General features: G+C 39.4%; 1 protein-coding gene across 1 annotated transcript in view; it reads right to left on the bottom strand.

The window, feature by feature from the left end:
* Positions 1-15,509, bottom strand: part of efl1 (elongation factor like GTPase 1) — a 96,519-nt gene that overhangs the window by 61,485 nt on the left and 19,525 nt on the right. The window contains exons 13-15 of the mRNA XM_080502033.1: positions 8,538-8,695; positions 8,080-8,243; positions 3,449-3,584 (exon numbers count right to left, since the gene is read on the bottom strand). Coding sequence (XP_080358159.1) covers positions 3,449-3,584; positions 8,080-8,243; positions 8,538-8,695 — 458 coding nt within the window. The remainder of the gene's footprint in view (positions 1-3,448; positions 3,585-8,079; positions 8,244-8,537; positions 8,696-15,509) is intronic.

Raw genomic sequence — 15,509 nt, 5'->3', positions numbered from 1 at the left:
ACTAACAGCAACTGACAGTTCTGATGTTTGACTCATTGACATCAAGGTTTCTGGCTACAAAAAAAAAAAAAAAACTACTTTGTTGATGCAACAACATTTCTAGAGAATACGCATCATTTATCGCATCACAAACAAATCACAAACAAACTTACTTTTGTTTCAGAAAAGTTTAAAATACATTGTTTTGAAAACGATGTCCAAAACGGTTTAGTTAGCATATACATGCTACTCGTGGGTGCTGTTTATTTCTGTAATGAAACCGTACACACATGCACACAGAGAACAGAGTGCTATAAACAATAACGATGGCGAGTCGACGGACGTTCGTATGGACAGAACACAAAGATGCATTGTTATTATGGTGACTATAAAACTACCAGGAGAAAGTGGACTGGGGGTCATGACGCTCTGGGGGCTGCTATCGTCCATATACTGTATGTCCATTATACTACACACGTGTACTACAACTACTTACAACAGCCGTGGTGTGCATGTGCACTAGCAGGCTTTTAGAAAAGTTGCTTTGTTTCTTCGTTTTCATGGAGACGGAGTCGTTCAGAGCCGTTTTCATAAAATTGGGTTTTCAATGGCTCCGAGCACAGTTATCATATAAATGGACAGTCAAAACGCAACAAAACTTTCCTGTTTCCACTTGAAAATGTGACAAGATGTTATAGGTGGTATTTTTACTGACATGTACAACGTGTCCAATCCATTTCAATCAAAAAGACAAAATGCTGGAATAACTTATTTCTACATTCCTCAACATATTATCATTTAGCCAGATAGAAAGCATCTCAAAGCAAATGAATCAAGTGAACTGGACTTGGTCATACGTCGAGGAAGTCAAGGCTGCCTGGTCAAAGGAACTGCATGAACCTTTTTCAAGACATACAGAAAAGTCCAGTTCATTTGCTCTGAGACTCTGGTGCAGCTTGTCAGCCCTCTGTCTCACGTCACATTCACCATTCTTGTGCAGGCTAGTGAAAATTTCAAGCCCTATATTGATATCCTGTGGATGCTGACAGGATTTGGTCGGCCTAATTCCCAGAAGCAAAACTCCCAGACTGTTCATGACATGAAGATAAATCAGAAACAACCTCAAAGCGGTGAAACAAAGCTTTCCACACATATACAAGTGATTACAGCAGCCCCCACGACTTCTGCAGCATGACTGTCCAACGACAGACAGATTCATCAGCATGTCAAACATTTGTAACATGAGCCTCTCAGCGCTGTGGAAAATAAATGGGAGTACTCAATACAAGCCAGGTTCTAGCCAATTACATTGGGAAACGGAATAACTTACTGACTGCACTTTTTTTTTTTTTTGACAATTCCACAGCAATAAAATTGAGATAAATTCAGTCTATGTTGTCAAAAGACGATTAAAGACTTTTCATTTCCATCAGTTCTAACAGACTAGTCTGGAAGTTCAGGATTTAAGCTGAAGGTAAAGTGAATCTGCATGTTTTCAAGGTGCTCCTATACTGCCACGGTCTCGGTAACAAAAAAAAACTTGATCGGCCATAACATTTCATCATCTGCCTCATATTGTGGATGTTGTGTTCTCACTATTGTTTGTACTATATTGTGAAAAGTGTTGTGATTTATATTAAAAAAAATAATAAATAAAAACAGTCCATTCATGCTGCACCAGAAGGGAACCTGATGTGATAATTTAAAACCAAAAATATTCTTCATTCATGTAGTGACCATTGTTTAAGGCCAACAGTTGAAATTGTTGCAGGTACCCAGTTATTTTGGCTCTACGCAAAGGCAACGTCTGTAAATACTGTGAACTTCTAAGGCCCCGTTTACACAACGTTTCAAGTGAAAATACAACATTTTTTGTCATGACAATTCTCAGAGTCACTGAAAACGCCACATTTTGGAAAATGTTCCCAAATTGGAACTTTCTTAAAAACACTTGGACGAAGTCTCCGTGGAAACAGGGGGATGCCATGTGAATGCAAAACATTTCTGAAACATAACACAAAGATGTCGCATAAACAAGGCCTACATTTCAATTCATTTAACCGTTTGTCTGTTTGGACCACAGTTTGGTCAAATGCTACTGGCAGTTGCAAAGCGAGGCGAACAAAGACCACATTTATCAACTGCTATCTGCCAAAACGGAGCCAACAGGTCTTATATTAGTTCTGATGCTTGTCTAGTTATGTCACATTGACTGCTTACAGTCAATGTTGAAATGTTTTTCATACTGTGGAGCAAAGTTATTAAAAAAGAAAAAAAAAATACCCAATACATTTTTTGAGTCTTAGGAACCTGTGTCGTGGACTTTCTTGGGGAACTAATTGGAAAGATGGCTAAAGACAGCATATGTGTCTTTTTTTTTTTTTTTTTTTTTTATCAGAATCAGCTACAGGAGCTCATCTGCCGGATCGGACCACTCGGGCCGCACTGCACACACGCACCACTGAGTCTCGGTGGACTGTGACCCCGCAGCCAGTTCACTCAACTTTTTTGACAGATACTTGAGATGCCCTGACCCAGTTTTCTCGCCATCACAATTTAGCTCTCATCAAACTCGTTCAAGTCCTTACGGGTGTCCATTTCCTGCCTGACACACCAACACTGAGGACAAAATGTTCCCCTGCTGCGTAATGCGTCCCACCCACTAATCAGCAATAATGAGAGTATTCGGCCGTCAGTGGTCATCATGTTAAGGCTGATTGGTGGATGTAGGTGAAGAATCCTCAGTCACACAGGCCATGTTGTACGAAATAGCTGAATGAAGCCAAATGAACTTGAAGTTTGGAAAGTTTTCATCCCACGTGTGAAAGGCTTCATTAGTTCTGACAAGTCTACAGTTTAAATCTCACAAGCAGAGAAAATGTTCCATCAAAGGTTTTTCTCAGCCGTCCTTAAAGATGACAGTGATAGATTTCAAACTCATACTTTAATCACAAGAGTGCAGCTGGTTTCCTTTGACACTAAACATACGTGAATGAGAAAACTAAAGAAACTTTGTGAAGTTTTGGCAGAAAATAAGAAAACAAAACAGCTCTGAATGGCGACACGACTCAATTAGCTACACGAACAAAGAAACAATGAAAGAAGAAAGAAAACAGAAAGACACACAGATAGTTGAAGATTTGATAAGTAGACTTCCTCTTAACAAGCACAGTTTGATCATTTAAAATGCTTTTAATCTCATACAGATGGATCCTTTGAATGCTTCATCCTGTTTCTTCAAAAGTATGCTCCTTTTCACGTTACATACATTTAATCATCTTGTCGCCTCCCAGATCAATGGACTTTAAACAGACTTATAATTCATTTAAGTTTCATGACCTTTGAAACACAGATGTGACCAACATTATCCAAATGTGCCATACTCTCTAACCTGGTGAGATTCTAACTTTGAGTCACAAAATGACACGTTCTGCCAAAAGGCATGAAGAGAAAAGACGGATGTATTTACCCAAGACATTTCCTGCAGGGACCTCCTCCAGCTCCTCCAGTTCTCTGCCCATCAGCAGGTACAGACTTTCCATGGAGCAGCAGGACAGATGGGGGACCTCTGACATGCAGTCTGAAGCCATGCATCCCTCCGGCAGCTGGCACAGATAAGAGAGGGAATGAGCATGTGGAACAAAGAAGCTCACAAATGCTGCACTTTGACGGGGGTCACGATACAGTGAAGGCTAATATTAAACTGTGGTTGATATTATACTTTCCATCCAGTTGGGATGTGTGAAAGAAGTTATTTAATGCCCTTAGAGGAGCTGAAAAGTGTCTTATAATATCTAGACAAAATGCCACGGTACATAAGGCTTTCTAAGACAGTGATTACGAACTGATCCAACGAATCTCAAGGTCCAGGTATGAATGCCTTAAGACAGTGGTGTTAAACTTATTGCCTGTGGGCCAGAATCAGCCTGCAGGAGGCTCAAATCCAGCCAAACCACCAAGCAAAATATTAAAACTCCCAAGAAGAGTTTTTTTTTAAACATTTCTTTGGCGTAGCAACACGACCTAGAACTGAGACCTGAGCTGAGACATCAGTGATGCAGCCATGAAAGATAATTATCTCGTCAATATCAAACTATCCTCAAAGCGATGATGCCGAAGTGAGGTTTGTACAAACATGCATAATGCAACAGCTATAGGGTATATTTTTTGCAGATTTCACTGTATTTGAGAAGTTTTCATTAAACTTAGATTTATAACAAAAAGCAAATTGCAAGAGTGCTGCTTGGGTGTACAAAAAAGTGTTCCTCTGGTGCTCTTCAGTTTAGGGATCCAAGTGAAACTTCAAAAATCTGAGGCACTCAAGAGTATATTGTTCCTTTATCTACACGTTGTCACAATGGTATTTTGGTGGCTCCTTCTATTTATTCATTTATTGATTGATTGATTTATTCACTCTTTAATCCTGTCAGTGAGTCTACGAATGCCTGTCTATTTCTGTGTCCCTACTGTCTTTCACGGTCTTTCGTTTATATATGCACCGTCAGATGCCCTCTCTGCTGCACAAAAGAATCTACCCATGGGTGTCAATAAAGTTACTTTGACTTTGACTGCCTCAGATTTTTTCTTATAAGTTAGACTTAGATTCATGTTGAGACTGTTGACATTTCCAGTTGTGTTTGGTTATTGTGAATATATTGACATTTTCATCACGTATAATCTGCACCACAAATACAAACATATTATTATAATGGCCCCTTAACTAAAAGATGGTTGGACTATAGGAATCGATTCCCGGTTAATACAATAGAATCTTCAAAATATGGTCATTTCATTTTAAAGATGCAGTTTTCAGGATTCAAACTCACCAAAAAGAAATTCAATTCAATTCAACACAAGGTGGAACTGACTAGCTATCTGCAGCATGGTAGTCAGGGTACTCGCCATGTTTTGAGTGGGAAAACTGTTTTTGTTGCATCAGGACTGTTCAGATCTCTAGGATGTGTTTGTTTTTGTTTTTTTTCGTTTTTTCGGTCATTTCAAATTAACATTTAATTACAAAATTGTATGCACCAGAACCTTTCAACTGCACTAACCACCAAAAGAATAAAGATATTCCCACATCTGGTTATACAGTCTAAAGTTTAAACAACACATTGTTAGTGACTTGACAGTAATCCTGCCACATTCTTTGTGGTATACAGCGTCCCACGACTGGCTCAGGACCCATGTAGGCAATGTTATTAAAAAACAACCATCCTCTGGTTGCTGAGCTGCAGATTTTACCGAAGTATTGAAACATGTGCATAGATCTAGGACAGGGAACCCAGGATCAGCGCATGACCAGATCTGAACTCTGCCCTAAAAGTCACTCTGACCTTTGTTTTCCTTTACTTTGGTTTTCAATTACTGAAAGCAAAGCAAAAAAAAAAAAAAAGAATAAATAAAGTGTTTAAAAGTAACCACTCGGCGTGAAAGACATAATTCTAACGTCATCTTCTGTCAGTCATTACGATCTAAGTGTTTTTTTCCTCAGTAGTTGTGAAAGCCTTGGAGAGCACTCCATGGGGCCTGAAGCTGATTCCCTTTCAAATTAATTTTATTTATCTTGCCTGTCGCTGTTTGTTTTCAGACTGCAAACTATAATTTCCTCCATCAATAATTATGGTGCTGCTCAGTAAACCACAGTAATTATTAATTCTATATGAAGCATCTCGATAATTGTTAAATTTCAAACAGAAGTAAACAAGTGACAGTTACTTTGAATTGAATGTGACTTATAGTTCACACAACATAAGAGAGTGAGAAGAAAAATGTACCTTTGGGTAATACATGTTTACTTTTACAATTTGGTCCTAAAATTACAGAATAATAAAAAAAATAAAAAAAAATTGGTTATTAATAGCATATTAAAAAAACAACAACTTGTGATTCCCATTTAACTCTCAAGTTTCATTTATATATCCACACACACAAATATATACATACGGTGTGTGCATCTTTTTATTTTTCTTCTTGTCTAATTGGTCTGGTTTTTAAGACGTTGCGTGTTTTAATCACTTGCTGTGGTAGATTTCCATGAACCCCTAGGATGTCTTCCTTCTCCTACACAACTTTTTAATTCAATTTCTCTACTTTTAAATGACTCGCCGTGTGCGAAACTGTCGGCGATTGTGTGTGTGAATGCGACTGATCGTGTAACGTGCTCCGAGATGATCATTCCCAAATGTGACCCTGTCATTCCTCACAATCTCCTCCTTTCTTTGCTCCGCGAGCTTCCAGAAGATAAACAAACACTTGACGGCTCGGAGAGGTTCGACATAACCTGCCGTCAATCACGCACGTCTGATTTCCCCCGTTGGTTTGTGTCACTTACAATACCCGTCAGAGAGTGTCACATCATCTTCACAGCACCGGCTTTGCGGGCTCTGAGTAAACATGAGCACTAAACAGAGCAGAGCTAAAAGACAACAATGGATGTTTGTTCTGGAGAGACGTCCGACTGAATGAAACTACAGGTGTTCGATAGACCCGACGACTGCAGTCACAACTGAGAGAAATCAGGAAAAAAAAAGAAAAATCCGGCAGCTCATGTAGTTGCAAGATTGTTTTTCTTTTGAACGCCTAAAATTCTTCCACATTCATTACATCAACACGACAGCAAAATTGCTGGCAGCATCACATTGCATCTGATTCTATTACAGTGAGAGGGAACACATCTCCAAACAATCAAAAGGTTGCACATGAATGTGAATGTGGCTACATTTTGTGAAATTCCAAGAGGTGTATCTCAAATACTCTAATTTCCTGGTCTGCAAACATGATTAATCACTCAGGATTGGTCTGCCACAGGAACACACCCCATGCTTGGAGCAAAATTTTAATCTGCAGCACATTTTCCAGACAAAGACGGCATCATTGAGAGGAAAAAAACATATGTAGCACCAGTGCATACATATATTTTCCATGTGAGGGTCAGTTAGATACGGGTTCATGGAGGTTTTTCAGTGGTACTGGAGCAGCATTCTGTTGTCCTACAGCTACAACTAGTGGTCACAGCTGGTGTGTACTGGTATGTTTTGACATAATTTGCATGACTGATACGTGGCAAAAATATTTCTCACAATATATTTGTCCAGAATATTCAGTATTCATGAAAAGCATGTTCATTAACCTAAAACTGTGTAATATTCAAACATGCAGCAAAAGATGTTTTTGGAACAGATTCTCTGCAGACAGAAGATTCACATTTATTCACTGTGTTTACTGACTTTCGCTTATTGACTTTTTCCACTGGCCCAAACATCAAGATCATATTTCTAACTTCAAATAAGACTTTTTTTCATTTCTTTAAATAACACTACAAACATGCTCACGATTGCAGTTTCATCAATTTTTCTACTTATTAGAATCTTGTTTACAACTGACTGAAGTGACGTCTTTTTTCAAGACATTCAAAGGACTCTGAAATTATTGACTCCTCAAAATGATGAGCTGCAAATATGAAAGCATGAACAACAGAGGTGGGCAAGAAATTTTCACAAAGGGCCACATGAAAAATTTGTAGTGATATTGATGGCCGGGACATCAGTTGACTATAATTTTGCTCAATAAAATTTACATCTTGATAAAAAGCGGGTCGTTTGGGTTTTTTTTTTTTACATGACTTTTATGATTTGTTGATCTGTGTCAAATTTTCTCAGTCTTTCTCTGGAAGCCACAATAACATTTTTCACAATTTTGAATTCAATATACACGTAATTAAAAACTCTGTTTTTATTAACCTTCTTCTTTTCCACTGTGAAACACACAATTTGTGAGGTAACAATTGGTGTCAGACCCAACCAATAATGTAATAATGATCAATAAGGTGAAAATGTCATCATTCTTGCACAATTAATACAATTTCTACTCAACAACTATAAAACACTTTCTGAATGTTTCTCAATTGGCTCAAAATCTTTCCAATGGGAGCCTACTAAAGTCAAATTCTAATATGATCAATTATATCTAATTCTAATATTTCCTGGGCTTATAACAATTCACTGTGGAAGGATAGGATTATAATATATCAAACCAGACATGATTGGAGTTCTTTTCAAGATTTCGTTATGTGTGGTATAATAGTGACTGTGTGTTTACCATGCTCAGACCCTGGTAGGGGTCATACTTTGGTCCAAGTACAAATATCCGTTGTCCTCTTCGAGCGGTGCCACTGTAAACCCGGGCAAACGCCACAAAGCTTTCCTTGGGTTCCTCATCTTCCTCTGGCTTCAAGTCTTTCAGTGTCAAATTCTCCATCTTAGCTAAACAAGAGAGAAACAATATGCACATTTAACAATGCCACATGCAATATTGGAGTTTTACACTTTCTTTATACACATTGTTTTTTAAACTTTCTGTCCCTTTTTTTTTTTCCGCCAATAATAATGAAAACCAGGTTCTAAAGCATTAGGAAGCTCCAGGCTCTTGAGACCTTGTTGGACTTTACTCATGTCTTATTGACTGACTGCAGCAGCATGTCTGAATGACCTCTTCCTCCTCTCTGCTCGACTGCGATTAGAGAAAGAAAGGATGTGGTTGAAAGGAGAGGAGCCAACCTGTGTTCAGTCCTGGTGGTTGTTCGTCTTGTGGCACGCTCTCCAATTGGCTCGCCTCTTTGTGGCTCTCCGCTGCCGTCTGCTCGGCGGCGAGCCGGTCAGCGTGCCTCTGTCTGGCCAGCTCTCTGCGCTGGGATATCTCGTCCTGGGTTAATGGCCTGAACACATCAACAAAAATAAACACACCCCCAGATATTAGGCTACATCATTACGAGAAGTGGGAGGACATTGTGGTGGTGGTAGTGCAAGTACTGCTTTGCATCACATAATACTCACACATGTTCACATATAACCATAGAAAAATAAATATAAATTTAAAAAAATAAATCAAGCATGTAGACATAGTTTAAAGGTGCTGAAACAGGAAGCATATATGTGCATCTTGGTGTTCAAACAATTTCAGACAAAACCCCTACAATAACACCAAATTAATTTCTGGGAAATTGCCTGGGAACTCTGCCAGTTTGTTGTCATCATAAATGGCCTCGTAGTGTCACATATTTACATCAACAACAAGTACAGCTTAAGGCTCATTTAAGCTCGAGGTTTGCACAAAAACAGCCACTTCCCACGTTGCAACAGTCGGTGCCTTTGTACTTCCAAGCATCCAATGCACTGGAATGAGAATTTGGAATCAATCCAAGTGAATGCGACATTCTAATTAAGCGTACTGGCCACATACCAAGAAGAAGGAAGTCAACGGGAACCACGGTAGCAATGGTAGAAAGTAACACTGATAATTGAAAAAGAGGCACAAACTGAGGCAGCAGTGAACTGTGAGACCAATAAACACCTCGAAATGTCACGCAACTCCTTCTCTGGGAACTTCCACCATTTGGTTATTTGCTTCTACTCTTGACACTGCCGCCCAAGGCTCCTGCTGGTACTGCACCTTTTGGTCTGTGTCTGTAAGCTTCCAGGAGGCAGGTAGAGAACAGACAGAAGGCTTTGTGTAGGGAATCTCACTTTTTTTAAAAGACAAGCACATGTATGAAGCCTTAGGTGCTTGCCAATACGAGTACTTACTAAATGTCATAAGGTCTACTATATGGTAAATGGTAAATGGTCTAGATTTATATAGCGCCTTCTAACCACACTGAGTGCAGTCCCAAAGCGCTTTACATATCAGCTCACTCACCCATTCACGCACCAATGGGACAGAGCTGCCATGCAAGGCGCTAGTCGACCACTGGGAGCAATTTAGGGTTCAGTGTCTTGCCCAAGGACACTTCGACTCATAGACCAGTGTAGACTGGGATCGAACCTCCGACCTCTCACTCCGAAAGACGACCACTCTACCACCTGAGCCATGGTCCCCCAATATATATATAGTCCATATACAAACAATATCCCATTGTAATGATCATAAATGAGCCTTTAAAGTCACTTATTGGTGTATAAAAACAGACAGAATATGACAGAAATCATTTCTTAAATTGTGATTCATGGTCATATATTCCAATATAATGTGACCTGACTATATTTTCATACTGACAGTATGAAAATAATAACACAAGCAGTGTCTGTAGTTTCAATGACCCTGGTACTTTATCTGGATGTGAAAACAGTGATAGTTTCAGAAATGCAAACTTGGAAGAGAGAATTTCCCGTCTCCTAACTTTTCAAGCTGCAGAAAAAGAAAAAAAATGCAACTATTGCAGAGTTAGTTTTGCTACGTGAGGGCCGTGTGTTTGGTATGGTTGCAGTGGTGAGTCTACGTGTGAGTGTGCACAGCCCTCCTCAAAAGGACCACAGTGACTATAGAAACACAGCTGCTCACATCAGGCCTGAGTGACGGCATCCAGCACAGAGTTCAGCTCCATGATGACAAACCACTTAAAACAGTCCATAATTTGCCCCTGACAACAGCAGCGGCCGTGCAGACTCACAGACTGATTGCGCCTCTCTTTAGCATAAATGGGATATAAATGGGGGCCACAGCCTGAACTCAAGATTCAAACAGGAAACCACAAAAGAGCAAAGCTCACTGGATGAGGGCCCGAGCTCAAAGGACAAATAATTCTGAACTGACTTACGGCTTAAAGCTGCACGGCTCGGCTCAGTCTGTGAAGTTCGCGGTTCTCACATTATTCCCTCAGAATTCAAGACGACAAACAAACCGCACGTGGACAGATGTTTAAGTGAAGGTTATCACTTTCGTCTGATATTTATTTCAGCTCGGTGCTGCTCAAACATCCAAATAAACACCCCGCCGTGCCCATGAAGCCTCACGGTTCCCGTCATGTGTTTCTTTCTTTTTGTTGTTTTATTCCCTCCAGAGGTCAATTCACTCGCTCATTGGTAATAATGGGAAAGCCAGGGCTTGGTTTCTGGCCTCGCCTGCTGCGGTTATGAAGTAATGGCTTCCAAACACTGGAGCTGAGCGACCGTGACCACAGGCACAACCTTCTAACATTGTAAAAGAAAAGGGGAAAAATGTGCTGGAAAATTGAAGAAGATATTGATATTAAAGCGGTCTGTGAGACACACTTCATCGCTTTACTTTGTTCCCTATTCAAGGGCTTTGGATTGAGGATTTCTTCTTCTTGGCTCAGATGCATTAAAAAAAAAACATCTCTATAGTGAAACAATGATTATAATAAATGTATAAAGGATAGGAAAGGGAACAATAACACACAGCGGTGATCAGTTGAAACACTTTTATTTTTCAATATTACTTTATACTGTTTACATTAAATTGTTCATTTATATTCCAGAAATTATTATTTATCTGTAGTTGTCACAAAAAAACCTTTAACCCTGCTTCTTAATCTATGTTCACTTTTACTATGTCTCCTCTTCTTAAAAATTGTCCACTTTTTACTATTGCATTTATTGAAAGACATAAACTACATGTTATTCCGACAATGTCCGACTAGAAGGAAACAGTGTGCGTTTTGAAGTAACACTCTATTGTAATACAACATTTAAAAACAATACGCCAGTAACATATTATTATTATGTTTGTGACACCATCAAGATCCAAACATGCTTGGTGCTGAATACACAGACAGAGCTTTTTGTGTTTATTCGTGAGTAATAATATTTTTCCAGAGAGCATAACAGCCTCATACCGCTACTGGCCTGTGGGGGCAATGTTGAGCAGAATATAGGTTACGTGCAACCAGCGAAAGTAACAAAGAAGACAGAACTCATTCAAGCAAATCTGCAACATTATTTCACCTCGACGTCAATACAAATGAGCTTCAGACGACTCGTGACAACAGTTTAGAAATGTCTTGACTGGCAAAGCCAAACTCACAAAACAATGAGTCCCTCCCTCCTCACATCAAATTGTAACTACTACTAGGGACACATGTACTTATTTTTTAGCAGCTTCGAGCATGTTTCATCAAAGGCTTGATGAGAGATGTTGCACCTAAAGCCAATATGCACTGCCCTCTCCTGGATGCGTTTAAAAAGAACCACACCAACAAAGGGGACGCATGGCAATGTCTGAAAAACATCAGCAGTAATTTCCATACATGAAGGGAGCAGATTTGAGCCTTACGATTGTAGAGGTTCACGTGAGCTTTACTCAGAACTTTTCTTTCAGTAAATGTATTCTCATTTCATCTTTTTCAGGCAAGTAGGTTTTTAAATAATACCTTTGACATGTTTCAACGGTGTACTGATGAAACACAAGGATGGAAGAACACCGTCAAAACATAAAACACAGAACTCCTGAATGGATTCGGTAATCAAGACAACTGTGAGTAACATTAGCATTTGCTCTGCTACATAAGCATCAGCCCGCATTTCTAATAGCAGTCTGCTGGCGTCTGCTCGTGATGGGATTTATGGCTCTTTGAAGGGAGTTGGATTTTGAGGAGTCGTTCCTTTCAAAGAGCCGTTTAAAAGACTGGGTCATTGTGACATTCATTTACTTTTCAGAAGTCAAACAGGGGTACCTTGTTTTTTTTAATCACTAATTGCACTCATAAAATACAATCAAGATCAGAATAATTCTTACTTACACATCCCACCTATACATAATGTATTGGTGGGAATTATTCTGAAATATCGATTATAATCTCATTTGGCTGCATTTTCAAGGAGAATCAGTGGATGAGGGACTGATGGGGGCGACACCCTCATTAGTGCAGTTTCCTTCGACTCTGGTGGAGTTTATGTCCACCACCCCTCGGTCATTATTTTTTCCCAACTGCAAACCATTTCTTGTCATTTCTTTAAAAGAGCCATTCACATGAATGACTCTTACGTGAGTAAACATGGTGGCAGTGGTGGCCGAGAAGTTAGGTTAGGGTTAGATTACATGATCCAGTGTGGGGATCCTGAGGGAATAACTGCAACACACACTCTCAACTTGTTTGTAACTCCACTTCCTTTCATAAAGTTAGCCAACTCATTATACAAGTTGTCAATTGCTCATTTCCAGTAACGTGAATGTTGCTGAGAGACGGATTTTTCCATTCTAAGTTTGTTTCTTAGCCCGAGGTCATATTGTATTCCAGTGGTGTGTATATGTGTATTTATGTAGCAGTTGCAAGTGATTTTAGGGGATTTTTTTTTTTTTTACTTTTTACTGTCAAAAATGAACAGCGCTTTCTTCCAAAAAACATACACAGACTGGCTCTCTTCAATCAATAAAATGTAGACAACAGTAATGAACACTGGTTACAGGGAGATGGAAAAGACTATTTTCAGAAAGTGTTCCCACTGAAAGTGTGTGTGTGTGTGTGTGTGGGGGGGGGGGGGGGGGGGGCAAGTCAAAGGACAAAGGATGAATTGAACTTGAAACTATCGATGAACCTGTTGTTTTGTGTTCGTCCACATTTTAAAATATGCCTGAAAATGGAACCTTGAAGACACATCTAACCAAACGTAATAGATTAATCTGTATTTCTCTCATAAGATGTAAAACTCCTTCCTTTTTCATCCATCTACAAATGTTGAGTTGCAGCAATAAACTCGGTTCTTTGAAAATTCCAGCCAAACTGACTATCGGGACCTAACAACCATTCATATCAAGAGTTTTCATACATATCAGAAAGGTGAATAATTACTGATGTCCTGATTAAGTCCTGTGATACTATAAATCAATCCTCTTGCTCTCGGCAGGGAAGACGGACCCTGCTCTGAAGTTACAGAATGTACCAGATCACCCAATCGAGTAGGGAATCATCTGGTAATGATAAAGCAGTTTATTGTACAGCATAATTGAATACACTCATCGCCTGGTGAGCTGAACGATGCTGGAGAACATTGTGCTCAAAGACATCATCCCGATCCTCTGCAGCTTTCCCTCACTCAGCTGCTAATTCATGAGCGATTCAGAGAAGTTATGACTAACTTGGTTTTTTTCCTCTATGTGCCAATTTAGATCGAAAAAATAGAAGGAAAAAAAAAAAGCCCTCAGTGATCAGACATGGAATGCTGAAGTTCTGAAGCTCAGCCAGATTCTTGAGAGGTCCTCACTGTTCGGCTCTCTGAGCTCATTCTACAGCATCTCTGACACCCTGATCTATAGCCACCCTGTGGCTTTCATTGTGGTTTCAGGTGCAGACCTGATAGCCTTCCTCTCCGCCTCCACGGTGAGGCCCAGCAGCGTGAGTACTTTGCAGAGTAACCGCCTTGCAAATCCTCAGCATCCCACCTCCAGAAGTTCACAGTGAGTAAAATATAGTGTGAATTCAAAATTCTGAAATCTCTGTTGCCATGCAAGCTGGCTGTATCACACCACTGAGGTGTTGACTTTGTTCCTTTGGTTCATTTTGGGGGGTGAAAATCTAGCCAGTTGCAATTACGCATGATGTAATCGTAATTAATTTAATGTAATACGGTTTGTCATGAGCAAGAGAATCACCTGATAGAGCATGCCTGTCATGTGGGGAACCTTAGATCGGACTTGAGCTCATCCGTGCAGATTGTTCATCCCACTCTGGGATTAGTCTAATAATGTCCTGTTGCACTTAATTAATAAGTACAGTCACATGCAGAATAAGCTTGAAATCGGTACAACCCCCGAGAAAAAACCAATTTGCAACAATTGTACCAGATAATCTTCCAATTCCAATATCACTAAAGATGAACATTTCAAATGCATGAATGTCACTTTAATTAACTGAACTTTAATTAGCTCCCTGAAATTACTACTTTGGTCACAATTTGGCGCAATCGATAACCGAGATTGATTTCTTTTGTGACGAAACGACGCAAAACATTCAAAAACTAAATAAATTAAACTACTGATAGAAAATCTTTTCAGAATTGTTGTGAATTGGTAATATCACCAAAAACTGAGTTGCAAAATATAAAGTTATCCCTTTTTTGTAGCACCACCTGCAATATGTGATCATATTTTTGTGTAAATTTGTGATTACAAAGACTTTAAGCATATGATGTGAATGTTTTTGTGCTTCAGGATTTCTTCTTTGAAATAACTAGCTATAACTGGGCTGTTTGGTTTTTTTTCCCGTTTCGTTTTTATCATGTGTTGTCATCTCTAGTTACCGCCAGCACTAAATACAAATGTATGTGATTTTTATTTTTTCCATTTTTAATACATTTGCAAACATTTCATAAAATATTTTCACATTGTTAAAATGGAGTATTGTGTGTACATTTTGTATTCATTTTGAGAGAAAAAATGTATTCAATTCATATTGGAATAATGCCGTGACATAAAAAGAAGTGCAAAAACTCTGAATGCACAGTATTGTGAAGCCCTACTTAATTCCCAAGCAAATAGTAAAATACTCCTAGTGATGCTCACGTCACTGACTATCATGTCGACCATCTCTGATCCAACCCACCTCCTGGGTTGAAGGTGCCTCATAGCTAAACCATGCGTTGACGATCAGTGTTAGCGCTATGGTGGGCAGCTGTAGCTGCTGCTGCCACAGAAATGTCAGTACTGTGTAGACGTGCCTGCTGCAGGAAAAAAAAAAAAAAAAAGAGAATGGAGGCTCCTGCAGGCTCATTAGCCGAGAGCTTGGACAGGCTTTTTCC

Source organism: Blennius ocellaris (genome assembly GCF_963422515.1).
Source record: "Blennius ocellaris genome assembly, chromosome: 1".
Taxonomy (NCBI): Eukaryota; Metazoa; Chordata; class Actinopteri; order Blenniiformes; family Blenniidae; genus Blennius; species Blennius ocellaris.
Note: the sequence above shows the minus strand (reverse complement) of the source record. Positions and strands in the feature narration are given on the sequence as shown.